This window comes from Melanotaenia boesemani, chromosome 8, assembly GCF_017639745.1.
Source record: "Melanotaenia boesemani isolate fMelBoe1 chromosome 8, fMelBoe1.pri, whole genome shotgun sequence".
NCBI lineage: Eukaryota > Metazoa > Chordata > Actinopteri > Atheriniformes > Melanotaeniidae > Melanotaenia > Melanotaenia boesemani.
Window position 1 is genome coordinate 15,035,651 of NC_055689.1, and position 17,548 is coordinate 15,053,198.

General features: G+C 39.8%; 2 protein-coding genes across 2 annotated transcripts; one reads left to right on the forward strand and one right to left on the reverse strand.

Moving 5' to 3' along the window:
• The first annotated feature begins 1,645 nt into the window (after positions 1-1,645).
• LOC121644827 (elongation factor 2) lies at positions 1,646-11,540 on the forward strand. Its single transcript, XM_041993057.1, has 14 exons — positions 1,646-1,774; positions 3,039-3,253; positions 4,505-4,686; positions 4,762-4,973; positions 5,115-5,293; positions 5,669-5,774; positions 6,019-6,271; positions 6,712-6,907; positions 7,020-7,143; positions 7,291-7,533; positions 8,110-8,463; positions 8,592-8,774; positions 10,516-10,648; positions 10,882-11,540. Exons 1-14 carry the CDS (start codon positions 1,772-1,774, stop codon positions 11,073-11,075), a joined length of 2,577 nt encoding a protein of 858 aa, XP_041848991.1. The 5' UTR covers positions 1,646-1,771; the 3' UTR covers positions 11,076-11,540.
• Positions 11,541-13,011: 1,471 nt separating this feature from the next.
• On the reverse strand, positions 13,012-17,001 carry LOC121644829 (BTB/POZ domain-containing protein 2-like). The gene is made up of 9 exons (XM_041993060.1): positions 16,463-17,001; positions 16,229-16,348; positions 15,671-15,827; positions 15,278-15,383; positions 14,982-15,179; positions 14,701-14,893; positions 14,316-14,403; positions 14,074-14,220; positions 13,012-13,990 (listed from the first exon to the last, which is right to left on the reverse strand). The coding sequence occupies exons 1-9, from the start codon at positions 16,969-16,971 to the stop codon at positions 13,829-13,831; spliced, it is 1,680 nt and encodes a 559-aa protein (XP_041848994.1). The 5' UTR covers positions 16,972-17,001; the 3' UTR covers positions 13,012-13,828.
• Between the last annotated feature and the right edge of the window lie 547 nt (positions 17,002-17,548).

The following is a 17,548-nucleotide window of genomic DNA, read 5'->3' on the forward strand; positions in this document are numbered from 1 at the left end:
TTTTGTCATTATTTTCAAATAAAGTGTTCAATCAATCAATTAAAAGTATGGAATCGGTCTGTAGTTTGGGCGTGCTTTCCCAGTGGGTCTGATGGGGGTGTGGATCTTTGCTTTTGACTGATGATGTATGTTTGTACTTGTATGCCAATGTATACTAATTATAGTGGTGGTTTGGCAATGTTATATATTTATACATGTTATTATATTTACACTTTTGGTTATTGAACAGGGAGCTAAATGGGTTTGTTGTAAGGTCAATTCTGTTCATGAGGAAGGAGGTGCAAATAAATAATTTCAGACTTTTTCCCATTCCTTTATCAACATGGCATGAAATTACATGTCTTGATTGCTTGAGTTTGAATGTGGTGGACTATCCACCTGCTTGATTTCTTTAGCTTGTTTTTCTGACATTTGAAATAAATTACTACTGTACTGTACTGTAACACATCTCAAAAAAGTTAAAACAGGGCAACAAAAGACTCGAAAAATAATTTGCACCAACGAAGAACAACTGGAGGAGCATTTGTGATTAACTAGGGTAACTGGAAACAGGTTAGCAACATGACTGGGTATAAAATGAGTATTTCAAAATCACTGTCATCACTGCTTGTGAACACAGTTCACTTAACTTCACTGTACAATCCACAAATGCAGGTTCAAGATCTTGCAAAGAAGAAGACTTACATGAACACAATCCAAAAACACTTCCATCTTCTCTAAATTAATATGATCTGAGGAATATTGGATTATTCTGTGGTCAGACTAATCAAAGTTTGAAATTCTTTTTGGTAACCATGGACACCATGTCCCACAGACTAAAGAGGAGAGGAAACATCCAGCATCCAGAGCAACTTCTGCTTTTAACAAAGACAACATGTCTTTCAGGGAAATCCATGCAAATTTTAGCAAGCCAGTGCTAAACTATATACTGCATCCATCACAACAGCATGACTTTGCATGAGAAGAATCTGGGAGCTGAAGACTGCAGTCCAACCTTGCACCAACAGAAAACATTTGGTGCATCATGAAACAAAAACTACAGCAATGAAGGACCAGGACTTTTGAGCAGCTAAAATCCTGCACCACACAAGAATGACAAGAATGACAAAACACTTCTCTCTTAAAACTCAAATAACTGGTTTCCTCACTTCACAAACATTTACAGGTAGTTGTTAAAAGAAGAGGGGATGCTATACAATGAGAAGCATCAATTTTTTGTGATTTGTAGCTGACAATAAATTCAAAATTTGCTCATTTTTTCCATGAAATTGTAAAATGTCTCTGTTTCATTATCTTATATGTTGTTTATGTTCTATTGTAAATAAAATATAGCTTTATGAAATCTTTACATTCTGTTTTTGTTTACATTTTACAAAGAACTGGGATTATAATGGTAACTTTTTTGCCATCTAGTTTACAATCCCAACCGGCAGTTGGAGAAACATAATTTTTTTTAAAAATTGTGATGAACCTTTCTAAAAAAAGATCTAACAAAAGTCTATCTTTCTCTCTCAGTCAGAGTCTCACCCCTGCAGTGCAACAGTGGACAAACATCACGCGTGTTTTACCAGGACTTGACCCACATCCACAGAAACCTGATAGGAGTGGAGCCGCTGAACGGCAGCACCCCCTGCTGGTTGGCGCTGTGAACTGCACCTTCACACGGCAGCCAAAGCGGCAGCAGCGTCTTCTGTCCGGGACTGCCTGTCCTCAGAGGCAGTGTTTACAGCAATAAGCCGTCGCACAAGAAGATCCACGACCTGCCGGCAACATGGTGAGTCTAAAACGGGCTTGAATTCCGTATTTAATGCGTTTGTCGCAGTTGAAAAGTGGGGTTGACAACCGCCCTGCTGTGTAACCTTCGTGTCTAGCTATAACGGTGTCAGTGAAACAAGCTGCCCTGGATGGAGCCCGTCAGGTGCGGGGAAATGGATGCCGGTGTTTGGTGGTGTAGTGTGACCAGATAAGAGCTCTGTCTGTGATCCGTTATAACATGCGCAGCAAGCAGCTGATAAAGCAGGGCTGTGGCCTTCACTGCACGGCCCGCTCTGCCTCATTGTGACGTTCATCGCAAAGCCTTTAATATCAATCTGCTGGAGTGTGGCTGCAATATTATGTTAATGTGCTGTAAGACTGAAAGCACATGGTGCTGACATATCTGCTGCTGATATGGTCAAGTCTGGTTTTACCGAGTTTTAGATGGGCTTACAGAAGATTGCGTCACTCTGTTTAATTTTATTCAATTACACAGTAATACGTCACTACAGACAGCTGCACTGCTTTATTATTTCTGTTTGTGAACTGAACATTTAGAAGGGTTTGGGTAGCTCTAAATTTATGGATGTGCGGTTTTTATTTATTTATTTATGGTCTCATCATGGCTGAATGCATTTATTATTGCTAGAATTGTATTGAAATAACACTTGTACACGTTTAATTGAAAGAAAACCTCTTACTAGTACTACTAAATCTCACACAGGTCTGTGTTAATGGTTTTATATCATATTCTTACAACTGTAGAAAAAACAACTCAAAATGGTTTCACAATTATCTTCCTTTTCTGATCTGGAACTGCCCCTCCCCATATTACACAAACTAAATTATAGCGTGGTCATATTGTGGAACATATATATAATATTTTTCTCTTTTAAGATTTCAAGGTGTTGATATGTTTTTTTCTCTTACTTATTTAATATAGATTTCCCCTTAATCTTTATCTCAACATTTTTAGAGAAGCTTAAAGTCTGAAATAGAGATTCTGTGCCATAGTGCAACATCCCATTCAGCTGCAGCATGTAAATGGTGACTCAGTAATTCCTAATCTGTTGCTTTAACCATAAGGTAAAGTCTTTACGCAGTGCCCACCCTCCTTTCTCCCAGATTCAGTTTCAGGCATGTCTTTCTTTTTATAGCTCTGCTTGGAAGGGCTGTGCAAACCTGTCTTTGGACATAAATAGACACGTGTGATTAATAAAATGAACCTCTGCTGCTGGTTGTAAATGGATGAATGTAACCCTTACCTAACCCACTCCCAACAGGTGAACTTTACTGTGGACCAGATCCGTGCCATCATGGACAAAAAGTCCAACATCAGAAACATGTCTGTGATTGCTCACGTGGATCATGGGAAGTCCACGTTGACCGACTCACTGGTATCCAAGGCGGGGATTATTGCTTCAGCCCGGGCCGGAGAAACCCGCTTCACGGACACGCGCAAAGATGAGCAGGAACGCTGCATCACCATAAAATCAACGTATGTGGTTTACAGAACACGGGTGGAGACACAGCTCTCCATTTAATTTGAATGTTCCCCTTTAACAGTGAATATTTATGACCTATTAATAGCTGAATTTCACAACATGAAGTATGTTTTAAGCTTCATGCCTTAGCAACTCCACAAACTCATCGGTGCATATAAAATAAGTGACATCACATTAAATCAGCACCAACTTCTTTAAAGAAATAACACACTCATACAACCCTTATGCAAAGCAACCTCAGCTCCTCTGAATAATTTATTCATGTAATACCTCAGTCATACTGTGGTCATAGTGTCTGGCAAACACTGAAACATAATACTTTTTAAGATATTATCATTTTAAATCTAAATTAAGCATCACATTTCAAAAGAGTTGGCAGAGAGACATGTTAAACTGAGAGCTTGTGTTCCTCAGATCATAAAACAATTTGTCCAATTTACCTCAGTCCGGTCTATTAGTTTGGCCTCGGGGTGGCAGTGGCATTTCTGGATCTCAAGATACACACATATTTTTTATCATTGGATTTCAATAAACCCTGTTCATTTAATGGTTTTCAGAAATGTACTTGAACCCATGCAGAGATTTCTACCATAGAATAATTTCTTTCTGAAGACTAGCAGCTGTGCTGCTTTGCTACTTGTTGAAAAGGAAGATTTCCGAGCACATGCCAGTTTCTTAATCAGATTACTTGTTTTGTTTGCTGGTTTTTCATAGAATTGTAATCACCCAACTAAAAGAAAAACCTCAGCAGCAAGTTTATAAACACAGTCTTGACCAAACACAACTATGTTTGAAAATAATTAATAACGAACTTTACCGTCATGTTTATGAGTATTAACGTGTTGCTCTGGGCTTGACGGGTAAAACGACATGTAACTTCAGGTTCTAAAAGGTTAAATACCTGCATTTTTGTCCCTTGTTTAATTTAAATATCAGGATCAGAAAACCTGCAATAGGCTTCTCTCTGATTACACTAAACACATCAACATTTACACTGTTTCACATCACTGAATATTCATTTACAGTAAATCATTTCAGTTAGACCATTTTCAGTAGCTGAAATAGAAGGTCACTCAATGTTTGTCTCTTTTAAGTTAGAGGATTATCTGGCTCACAAAAGGTTGGTATTAAAATTGTTGCTGTAGACAGAATATTTTAGATGTATAGTTGAGTCATTACAGCAGAGGTAAATGAGCAAATAGCATGTCTGTAGATCTTTACTGTTCCCTCTGTGTGTTACTCAGGGCTATCTCCATGTATTATGAGCTTGGAGAGAATGACTTGGCATTCATCAAGCAGTGTAAAGACGGAAATGGCTTCCTCATCAACCTGATTGATTCTCCGGGTCACGTTGATTTCTCTTCTGAGGTCACAGCTGCCCTCAGAGTAACTGATGGAGCCCTGGTGGTGGTGGACTGTGTCTCAGGTAATTTCATCATTTTCAGCACTCTCCCACATGGAAGTTTTTCGCAGAGGCTCACCTGTTGTTTTCCTCTGACAGGTGTGTGTGTGCAGACTGAAACTGTACTGCGGCAGGCAATCGCTGAGCGCATCAAGCCAGTTCTGATGATGAACAAGATGGACCGGGCCTTGCTTGAGCTGCAGCTGGAGCCAGATGAACTTTTCCAGACATTTCAGCGTATCGTGGAGAACGTCAACGTCATCATCTCCACCTATGGAGAAGATGAAGGTGGACCCATGGGGAACATCATGGTGAAGCACATTCACAACCACCACCACAAAAAAAAAAAAAAAAAACACACACACACTTATTTTCTTACATGGCTGACAAATGTTACAATCCAGCTGAAATTATGTTAATACATGTAAGAAAACTGCCATTATTTTCCTCAGATTGACCCTGTTATTGGCACAGTTGGGTTCGGCTCCGGCCTCCACGGTTGGGCTTTCACCTTGAAGCAGTTTGCTGAGATGTATGTGGCTAAATTTGCTGCTAAGGGAGTTGCTCAGCTTGGACCAGCAGAGAGATGTAAGAAGGTGGAGGACATGATGAAGAAGCTGTGGGGAGACAGGTAAACATGAGTGGACACATGGCAGAGTATGTTAACCCAGGCTCACATTCTAGTAAGTACATTTCTTCATGACTGTAGTAAGAAGCTAAACCACTGGATGTCACTAAAACAGGATATTTAGTTCCTTTGCAATAATTAGCATGTCATGCTTTTGAGGTTTTATTAGTTACTATTAGTTACTACAAAACATTATGAAGATTGTGCATGCAATGGTCTGCAAAGCTACATAGTATATAGGAAAATGTTTATTTCTTTACATATTTAGGTATGCAAACTTATTTTAGTATACTGAATACTAAAGTATGATATGGTCTCTTTCTGTTCATTTAGCTCATATATAATGTATAAAGCAAATTAATGCTATTCTTCTTGCAGATATTTTGATCCAAGTGCTGGTAAATTCAGTAAGACTGCCACTGGTCCTGATGGTCAGAAATTACCTCGAACCTTCTCCCAGCTTGTTTTGGATCCCATTTTTAAGGTGAAAATATAATGCAATAAATCTAGAATTTATTGCATGATTTGTTTATCTGATAATTGGTGAATTCTCATATATCTCCATCTTGTTAGAATTTGATTTTACCACCTTTATTTTAGACATTGGCCTATTTGCAAAGCATCAGAAAAGATTATTATACTAAAATAAGTCTTTAGTGTGTACTGAGTCCACTATTCCTCGTAAGCTCTCTTCAATTTCTCAGCAAAATTTCTCATTTCTTAAACAGGTATTTGATGCCATCATGAATTTTAAAAAGGAAGAGACAGCCAAACTAATTGATAAGCTGGATGTCAAACTGGACACTGAGGACAAAGAGAAGGAAGGGAAGCCCCTCCTGAAGGCTGTGATGCGTCGCTGGCTGCCTGCCGGAGAGGCTTTGCTCCAGATGATCACCATCCACCTGCCCTCCCCTGTCACTGCACAGAAGTACCGCTGTGAGCTTCTCTATGAAGGGCCTGGAGATGACGAAGCTGCCATGGGTCAGTAGAAAAATCTTTCCCTTAACCTCCTAATGCCTGAGTTTATTTACAATTATTTAAAAACAAGATAAATACAGGAAATAATCAGGGAAAGAAAAATAAAAAGAAAAAACTAAAATAAAATTAAATACAATTAATTACTAAATAATTTAATAACAAATATTATATAAAATAAATAAATGATTACTATAAAAATGAATACATAAATAAGAGTGAGTAAAAGTAAATAGATAGAATAAATAAACCAGCTTAGAACAAAGAAATAAAATAAACAAAGGCCATATGGGGTTTGTTGTAAATTTGCAACAATGGGCATCAAGAGGTTAATAGTGGACCTCATTCAATAAGGAGCATTTACATTATTTCATGTTGCTTCATAAAGAAATAATGGATCGTCTTGGTGTTAGTATCAAAACCTAATGTCTTAACTCCATTCTCAGGTATTAAGAACTGTGATCCCAAGGCTCCTTTGATGATGTATATCTCCAAGATGGTCCCAACTAGCGACAAGGGCCGTTTCTACGCCTTTGGTCGTGTGTTTTCCGGCTGTGTGTCCACAGGCCAGAAAGTGCGCATCATGGGACCAAACTTCGCCCCTGGAAAGAAGGAAGATCTCTACATTAAACCTATCCAGAGGTGAGCATGTCCATGTTAATGAAGGAGAGCAGAGAAATTGGCAAATATAAGCTTCTCTTTCCTTTTGTTGTCATATATTTGTTGAAAACCTTTCATCACCATGTTCATGCAGGACTATTCTGATGATGGGTCGGTACGTGGAGCCTATTGAAGATGTCCCATGTGGCAACATAGTGGGGCTCGTTGGAGTGGACCAGTTCCTGGTTAAGACAGGGACCATTACCACTTTCGAACAAGTAGAGTATTCATTTTATTTCTCCTGTGTAGGATAAAAGATTGATGTGCTTTTAAATGTGCAATTCTTTTTGGCTGTTTTTACATTGATGTTTTTGCTGTGTTTGCTTATCACAAACACAAAATGAATGAAGTGCCTCTATCTGCAGGCCCACAACATGAGAGTGATGAAGTTCAGTGTGAGTCCTGTGGTCAGAGTTGCTGTGGAGGCCAAGAATCCTGCTGACTTGCCCAAGCTGGTGGAGGGCCTGAAACGTTTGGCCAAGTCAGACCCCATGGTGCAGTGCATCATTGAGGAGTCTGGGGAACACATCATAGCTGGAGCAGGAGAGTTGCACCTGGAGATCTGCCTCAAGGACCTGGAGGAGGACCATGCCTGCATTCCACTGAAGGTTAACTGTGAAACTGAGTTGTTGTTTTCTCAAAAATACTGGCTAGGTGCAAAGCAAGTCATTGCAGCAAAACTAAAACAGAGATATACATTAGAAATGATTATTTATTATTATTATTTATTTATTTAGAATCTGCATTAAGCTTAATGTAGTCAGTCCAATACTGAAAATAGCAAACAGCAGGGCTGCAGCTATTCTCATTTGCTAGCTAAGAAAATAATTAGGCTTAGAAAACAACACATTATTTTTTAGTTCTTCGATTTCCATTAGGATGTAGTGTGCTGATGGAAATTAGATAATGTTAGAAAGCTCCCACCAAAGGGAGCTCTTGTCGCCCAAATAAGAAGCTTTTCTTCAGCTGTCCAAATCACATAATTTTTTTGTGCAAGTTTTTCTTATGTTACTTATCTACATTGCCGTGAAACCTATTTGTATAATACCTTACTATTGGCTATTTTGCCCCACAAACACACCTTTTTTAATCACCTCACCTTCCAAATGAAAATGCACATATGATCCTCACATCACAATTACATTACACAAATACAGCCTATACTCTTTTCCCTCTCACTCTAGAAATCAGACCCAGTGGTGTCTTACAGAGAGACGGTGACAGAGGAATCAGACCAGATGTGTCTGTCTAAGTCCCCCAACAAGCACAATCGTCTTTTCATGAAGGCCCGTCCGTTCCCGGATGGCCTGGCTGAAGATATCGAGAAGGGGGATGTCACTGCTCGACAGGAGCTGAAGGCTCGTGCCCGTTACCTTGCTGACAAGTATGAGTGGGAGGTGACAGAAGCCAGGAAGATCTGGTGCTTCGGTCCTGATGGAAACGGGGCCAACCTGCTGATAGACATCACAAAGGGGGTTCAGTACCTCAATGAAATCAAGGACAGTGTAGCAGCTGGTTTCCAGTGGGCAACTAAAGAGGTGGGTGTCTAATTCATTTTGATTGGTTTTACAATTTGAATTTTTCCCTCCATGTCATGAGATGAATTGTGTTTTTTAAAGAATGTGCATGCATGTTCCTCAGAATTATTTTTGTCCTCAACCTGCAGGGCGCATTGTGTGAGGAAAACATGCGTGCAATACGCTTTGACATCCATGATGTGACACTGCACGCAGATGCTATTCACCGTGGTGGAGGGCAGATTATTCCCACAGCTCGTAGGGTTCTGTATGCCTGTCAGCTCACCGCTCAGCCTCGTCTCATGGAGCCAGTCTACCTTGTGGAGATACAGGTTGGTGTGTGGAGGCATATTACACAAAAATGAAAGGCCAGATTATTCACAGTAGCTGAAATAATCAAGTTAAAGTTAAGAGAGGTCTGACAATGTTATGTGCATAATGGAGTGAATAAAATCCACCTGGGAAAAACAAAAACCAGTTTAATTTTGAGACTTCCTTTTCAGACACAGTCAGGTTTCTTCCTGAAATCATTATTTTATTGCTGACATTAAAAAATTCCCTTTTCTTGAATATCAAGTGAAAGCTTGGTGGAAGAAATCCAGCATGTAGCTAATATAGATAATCTTATAATTAATTTTTGTTCCCCTGTAGTTTACCTTAAAACATGTATTTTAGTGGACGATATGAACAGGAAGAAGGATTATTAGATTGTTCTCCCCGTGTATGCGTGGGTTCTCTCCTGGTTCTCTGGCTTCCTCCCACCATCCAAAGACATGCATCTTAGGTTAATTGGTCCCTCTACTAACCTAGGAGTGAGTGTGTGTGTGTGAATGGTTGCTTGTCTCTCTTTGTGTTGGCCCTGCGATGGACTGGTGACCTGTCAATCAATCAATCAATCAACCTTTATTTATATAGCACCTTCTCATACCCCAGGGTACCCAAAGTGCTGTACAGATAAAATTACAACAAATAAAACATCAAATCATAATAAAACAAGCAGTTTAAAACAGTAAAATAACAGATAAAAATATAATTAAATTAAAAGACCTAGCCTAATGAGCCAAAGTAAAGAGGTAAGTTTTCAAAAGACATTTAAAATTGTTCAGATCTTTGGCAGACCTCACAGAGAGAGGAAGTCCATTCCAAAGTTTTGGAGCCACCACGGAAAAAGCTCTGTCTCCCCGAGTGACTAACCGAGTCCTCGGGACAAGTAACCTCATTTGATTTTCCGACCTCAGCGCCCTACCAGGACGGTGGTGGTGAAGCAGCTCAGACAGATAAGGAGGTGCTAGACCATGTAAACATTTAAAAGTCAAGAGTAAAAGTTTAAAAGAAATTCTAAAAGCAACAGGCAGCCAGTGAAGGGATCGCAGCACTGGCGTAATGTGCTCCCGCCGTCTAGTCCCCGTTAGTAAGCGGGCAGCTGAGTTTTGAATCAGCTGAAGATGGCGCAGAAGACATTGATCAATCCCAGAATAAAGGGAGTTGCAGTAGTCCAGTCTAGAGAAAATGAAAGCGTGAATAACCCTTTCTAGGGCATCACGGGGAAGGTAAGGCTTAATTCTGCTGATAAGCCTCAGCTGATAAAAGCTAGACTGGACTACTGCACAAACCTGCCTGTCAAATTTAAGGTTAGGATCAAATAAAACACCAAGATTTTTAATAAAAGAATGAATAAATAAGTCCAGGGTACCAATAACGCTGCTGCATCCTGCCAGCAGGTCAGATTTACCAAAAATAATGACCTCTGTTTTTTGCTGTTTATACACAGGAAATTTCTCTCCATCCAAGTTTTAACGTCCTGCAAACACTGTTGAAGATTTTTAACGCAATGGTCTTCTGCAGATTTAAAAGATAAATAGATCTGTCCAGGGTGTACCCTACCTCTCGCCTGTTAAAATGCTGGGATAGGCCCCAGCTTACCCGCGACCCGTAATGGATAAAGCGGTACAGAGAATGAATGAATGATTATTAGGCAAAGTTTTTTCAAGACTGACTTGTGATATATGAAAGTTTCTCTTTAATGTGAGAAAAACATAGTTGAGTCTGTTTCTGGGTCTTTTTTCTCTGCAGTGCCCTGAGCAGGTGGTTGGTGGGATCTATGGTGTGTTGAACAGGAAACGTGGCCATGTGTTTGAAGAGTCCCAAGTTATGGGAACACCTATGTTTGTGGTAAAAGCCTACCTGCCTGTCAATGAATCTTTCGGTGAGTTGTTTTAGACTGATGCACTTCATGGTTGGATTGAAAAAAACAATGTTTCTAAAAGAGAGACTATAACAAAGATAAGATTCAGTATTTACATATTAAAAATGGTATTAAGAGCTTTCTCGGAAGGTTTACTCAGATGTAAACTATCAGCCAATAGCCAAACAAAAGCACCAACATCACATTTCATTACCTAAAACTACCTGTTTTTCATTTTTATTTGTTTTCTTTAGGGTTTACAGCTGACCTGCGCAGTAACACTGGAGGCCAGGCCTTCCCTCAGTGTGTATTTGACCACTGGCAGATTCTCCAGGGAGACCCCAGTGACCCTACCAGCAGACCCTTCCAAGTTGTCGCAGAAATTAGGAAACGCAAAGGTCTAAAAGAGGGCATACCAGCCCTTGACAACTATTTGGACAAATTGTGAGCTCCAATCCTGGATTATAAAACACCAAATCAATACCAAACCCTACCCCAAGGGCACTTCAAAAACATTTGCACAGGCTTCAGTATACATGGCAAGGATTGATTTAACTTTGAGTCGAGAGCAGAAATAAAGCTTTAGTTGTGGGGTAGTGAAAGCAGTGATGCTTTTTTTTCCATTTCACAGCTACCGTACACCAAGTGCCTAGGGTGAGGGTTTTGGAAAGCAATTGGATCAAAGTAGTTATTCCTTGTTTCTTTTTTTTCACATCATCCCCTTATCCTTCAGCTTCTCTGCCAGGATGGGCCTGTACAGTGCACTGTGAAACTGCTGCAATAATGCTTATTTAAATGGGTCATGGCCAGATGTAATAAATGGAAATCACAATAAAGTGTTACAGAACTCAAATTACTGAATTGGACTTTTGTTCAAATGATAAAATAAAAAATGCAACTCATGTTGAAAATGCGACTTCTCAAATTCTGGTTTGTCTCTTGTTTCTTCTGGTTTTTTTTTTTAAGGTTCTATTTTCTCTGAATGTGGGTCAGATAAGAAGACAGTGAATGCCAACCAGCAGTGGGCAATGTGTTAGCTTAGCCTAGCATAAATTTTTATTCTTAAGTCCTCCATTAGATAAGAATTTAGCATATCTCTGTATAATTTAGAAAAACTTAGGTATGATTGGCTCAATATATTCTGTTTAAGCTGGCAGCAGCAGGAACTGAATCAAATCAAATCAAACTTTATAAAGTGCTTTTCATGCTGAAAGCAACACAAAGTGCTTTACATGATTTTAAAAAATCATGCATATTTATATTAAAAATAAAACAAGCCTTTACACACAAGTACATAAGAAAAAAAACTCATTAAAATCTTTCACACAGTCGCATGTACACACATGTATACACACTAAACAGTCCCGCATCCCGTTCTGTACAAACTTGACTGTCTTCAAACTGAATGTAGGTATAAAATACTAAACTTCTTGAAGGATGAAAAAGGTTCCCACAGAAAATGTACTTGAGTTAGAACAGAAAAAACAACCAAATATAATATCTCTTTATGTGAACTTCACGGCATTATCAGAAATAGTAAATTAAGGTAGAATTCCTATGCCTCGGCCATATTTGAATGTACATCATGCTGTGACACATGATGGCTCAGCATGCCATTTGTAAGGAATATTCTCCCATTACTTCCACTGACAACCATAGTTGTGTAGCTACATTTTTTGCTTAGTTTAAAATGATCTAGAAATCTAGTCAAGAATGTAAGGTAGACAAAAAAAATGGAGAAAAGGATTAATTAAACTGAGCGTAACAAAGTCACACTACTTACATAATTCAAAATTTGCAAAATAACAATTGTGCCAAAATCTGACCTCCCCATATTTTTGGCTAATTTAAGCTCATGTATGCAACACTATATATATATATATATATACATATATATGTAGGTCCTAAGAATGCCAAATACAATGGTCTAAAATATGTAGAGGTCTATTTTACAATTAAGTGTAGAAATGTTATCCTGAAGACAGAATTCAGGGTTTATAAATGTATGACAGTGAGTGACAACTTCACATTTCTAAACATACCTGCTGCACTAAATTGCAACTCAGAGGTTCAGATTATTACTGCTACATTTAATGGTTACTGTCATGACATTCTTTCAGTTTTTTGACCAGTTATATATATATATATATATATATATATACGTATGGTTATATTTTTTCTTTAATAATGGAGAAAAAAATATACGTTTCATAAGATTTTCCAAAAGTGCAAAATAATTCAGCTTCCAGGTGCATTTTGTTGCATTTTAGACAGAATTGTCTAAAATCTTCATGCTTCAACTGGCTACTGGATTTAGCTACTGTCATATTTTTCAGATGTGAGAAATGTCACTGGGAAGAAAAACAAACCAAAAAAGAAACGTGTTTGTTTACTTTTCATATTTATTTCAAGTTACATATGTTAATAAATGCCACTTTAATATACAACCCTTTAACTTCCAAACCAAAGGAGGAAATCTCTTCCATACACACTTTTTAAAACAAAGCTAAAAAGAAAATTTGAAGAGTTAGTGTGCATCCATAGAGCAACAAAATAAACATATGCAAGGCCAAGAAGTGCAAAGTATCTTGGGTATAGGCAACTACCAAGCAAGGACACGAAATATCACAGACTGTACTGTTAAGTAGAAACTGAAAAATTGCTCAACTATGAAATTTGGTTCAAACTTGTCAAGATTTCATAAAGCCTATGGAGGTCTGTCAGTCTATGAAGTTACGACTAATGTGGGATCGAGTGAAGTTTTATTCTGTACAAATGCTGATGAGGATTTTGTCTTGGCAAATCTGATAAACTGTACATTCATACAGTTGTAACTCTCCCTTGTACTAATGCTAGAGGAGTACAAGGAGAATCATACAGCTTAAGAAGAATTCAGTGTGAAGCCTTATGCCATCAATCAAAAGCAGGAACATTGATACTGTGAATAATCTGATAGACTCCTTCTTCATTCCCCTAAATCCCTTGTGGAGTTGGTTTCAGTCATGCCTGTTTCAGAGACTGGCATCGTCGTAGCACAAAAGGGAAAGACAAGCCAGCTGTCTGTCCTCACAACTGTAGTGACTCATGTAGAAGGAAAAATATGAAGTCTGGCAGATTAGTCCCCAGTACAGCTGCTGAGCTGTGGCCCTGCGCTGGTGTCATGTCACATTTGATGGAAGATCACTGCAATGTCTGAGGTGACTATGTGTAGAAGATGACCTCAGGAATCTGTCCATCTTCTACCGAAGTGCCGTTGTTGTTGCCTGCTGCGTAACAGAAGGTGAAACAGGTCTTTGTGCCAGTGGATGATGACTCATGGGTTACCTTACGCATCCCCTTAGTCCCATAATGAGAGTCTGGACCCTGTAATAGACAAAAAGGTTGGAGATACACTACAAAAGACGATTTTTTTCCCATGTATTGATTATTTTCAGCACGCTACCAACCTTAAGTGTTGCACAAGCAGTGTAGTTGACATTTGGTAGAATCTCCACTGGCTCTTTAAACATGACTCTGAATGTGTTTGCTGACCCATCACAGCTGAAGCCTGTGTCGTTCTGTCCCAGCACTGTGTTACTGTCTGTGTGAATTATCTGGAACACCAACGTATATTCAAAATAAAACAATAAAATACATTCTGACAGAAAATTTCCATTAAGTATTCACTAGAAGAAGCTTAGTACTGTACCTGTATGTTGACTTGGTAGTCTGTAGGTCCATGTATGGAGCCATAGAGTCCAAATCCAACCACAAATATCCTTCTGTTTACAGAGAACCTGTAAATAAATAATAATAAAAAAGAAATTAAGTAACAAATAATGGTTTTAGTGATATATGTTGGATGTTTTTCCTGTTAATTCACAGTGTCTAATGGCTCGGTTTACTCTATTTAGTAACTACTCTAGCTTTTTTCCAGAAAAAAAAGCTCTACTGCACCATGACAACAAGGTATTGCACCTACTGGGTGCACTTTCACTACTTTCTGATCGTCTTTGCAGTCAGTAAAAAAAAAGATGATAGGTTTTAAATTTAAAGCAACTTAAAATATGTTTAATGCTCTCCTCTTAACTCACCGAATGCGGTCACTTGTCCCGCTGTAACCCCAGCGGCTCTCCACATGACCAAAACGTGTGATGCTGCACTCCTTCCCGCGGAGACAACAGCGAGGCCGGTCGATGAAATCTACACGAGGCTTTGGGTTTACAGTGAAGTGGAGAAAGAGACTCACCACCTCTCTGTCAGTCAGAATATTGGACTGGGCTGGACCTGAAGGAACATGACGTAAAGACAAATCAAATTCTGGATCCCCGTGTGTGTGTGTGTGTGTGTTTGATAGTTTTACTGTGATCTTCACCTGCAGCAAACTCCTCAATAGTCATAAGAGGGAAGCGGATGAGTGTGAGAGCTTTTCCCAAGACTTTACGCTTGTTCTCGGGTGTGGGCTGCAGCTGCTGCCTATGAGCTTCAGCCTCAGCCCAACGCACAGCCGCTCCAAACAAACGCACCTCTCTCACTCCGAGAGTGTCCCTCTCCAACACCGCCACCAACGTATCTAATGGAGGGAAAGATTAAGAGAAAAAGAAATTAATTTTCAATGACTGAAATTCCTAATATGTAGAAACAATCACACTATTTTTAGGGATGCTTTACCCAAATCTATATCTGTGAATCCCTCAGCGGCGAGAGCATCTCCAGTGTTCTTATCAATATTCTCTAAACAGAGACTGGCAAGCTGTGGTTCATCAAACAGTCGTGCCTATAACAAAAAACACACCATTGCTCTTTTTTTTGAGGAAAAGCCAGATTAAAAACTAATAAGTGCACTTAATACTGCAGGACAGTGTATGCATTCAGCAAATTTCTACATTGAGGATGCAGAAAGCAGGAAGTTTATATGCCAATAAATTTAACTGTAGGGTTACACACTCACACACTTTCATACAAACAGCACATTCTTAAATGCAATTCAGACAAAAAACAAAACAAATGTCAGTCAAATGAAACCAAAAAACACAGGAAGAGTCATAAACCAGTGAAGCTGACCTGTGTAAGCAGCATGAAAGCATTGTCTGCTCTGAGGTTCTTCTTGAGGAACTCCACACAGTGAGCCTCCAGGGCTGGAACTGCATACTTCTTAGCTGTGTAGAGTGTGGTCATCACAGTCTCAGGTCCAATCTGGACTTCATCCGAGTACAGAAACCTGCAGGATATTATACAAATCAGGACAAGAACATAAATCAGGTATCCTGCAGGTTTTACGTGCTTCCCGGCTGCAACACACCTGATTTAAATTAAAGAGATCCAATAGCTCCCTAAGTTCTACATAAAGACTCATTCATTCGAGTCAGATGTGTTGAAGCAAGGAAGAGCAGGGACATTTAATTTCAGCAATCAAAGGTCATTATATCGTAGGTTATAGATGTTTCCCTGCCTCAAAACACCTGACTAAAATAAATGGGTCACTGTGCAGAACCTGGTTGTCCTGCTAATTCTTGGGTGTTTTCCGTTATTCAACTAGGTGATATACGAACAGCAAATGGTAAATAACCTTAAACACCACATCGTTTTTGCTTAAATGCAATAACATTTAATTATACTAACTTCAGCAGGGCCAAAAAGGCGGCTGGTTCCACGTCAGGAAGCTCGATTTCCGTTGAAGTGGTCGCCATCCCACCGTTGAACATGGCATCAAACACCGCGCTCCCCACAGCCAGAACAAACCTGACAACGTTAACGGACCGAAGACACAAAGAACAGATGGATCAACTGATTCCGTTTATCACAATCTAAATCGGCTTGAAGTTTGAGCGTTGCAGCTGCAGTTAATCATCTTACCTGTGTGCAGGTATTCTTTGAACACCCATTCCTTTGCCCACCAAGAAATGAACGTCACTGAGCACCTCGTTGTTGAATAGGAACGCAAACCGTTCCTTTACGGTGCTCTTTGTTGCCTGCCAGTTGTACACTGGCTCTCGGTACACCAGGACTGACGCAGCAGCCGGGGTGGCGGTCGGTGCGGTCGCTGGGGACGCATTTGAGGCTGCGGTGGTTGTCATGTTGGACGCCAGGGTAGCCATGGCTCCGGTTGCCGCAGCAGGCTGCTGCAGAGAGTTCTGCGCAATCGGCGGAGCTCCGGTCGAAACACCGTTGCTGTCACCCCCGCCAGGCCCCAGTTGCGGGTTGGGACGCCTCGCTGTTCCTTGTGCTCCCCCGGCTGCACCGACCGCTCCCCCGTTGGATGCTGGCATTGAGAAAACGCTGTTGCTCGGCTGACTGTTTCCCAAAGGACCCGGGCCGGAGAAACTAAGGCAAGGAGGCCTGCCGCTGTTGTCTCCAGCGGCCATCTTGAACCTGGCGTAGGCGTAAACAACACACTCCGTCGCTTTGCGTATTTCCAGTAGTCTACACAGTCTATTTGTGTGCTGCCGCCCTCTGGTGTTTGAACTAGTATTGCAAGCTGTTCTTACGGGCAGCAGATTTGTTTTATTTCAAGATTTAAGGAACTTCATTGCTATACCAGCACATATTTACACCTAAGATGGCACGAAATTTGGTACCCAAGATCCCAGTTTTAGCTCAAGTACAGACAAAATATACACATTAAGACAGACATAAAAATAAAAATAAAAATATATATATTTTTACATATATTCAAATAGAAAATCTGACTAAGAACTAAAGGTATACAACAACAACACAACAAAACAATGACAAAACCAAAAAAGGGCTCAGTTTAGCACTGTTTAAAACATGTGTGTGCAAAAGTCCTTCGTGATACAGAGAGCCCTCTTCCTGCATCTGCTGGTGTAAATTGTCTGTGGTAAGATCTAATACATAATTTGTCTTTACTAAACTCAAGATTTTCTTTTGTCACAGAGATACAGTATGCCACAAGGCTACTGGGCTATTAAACTGAGGTCG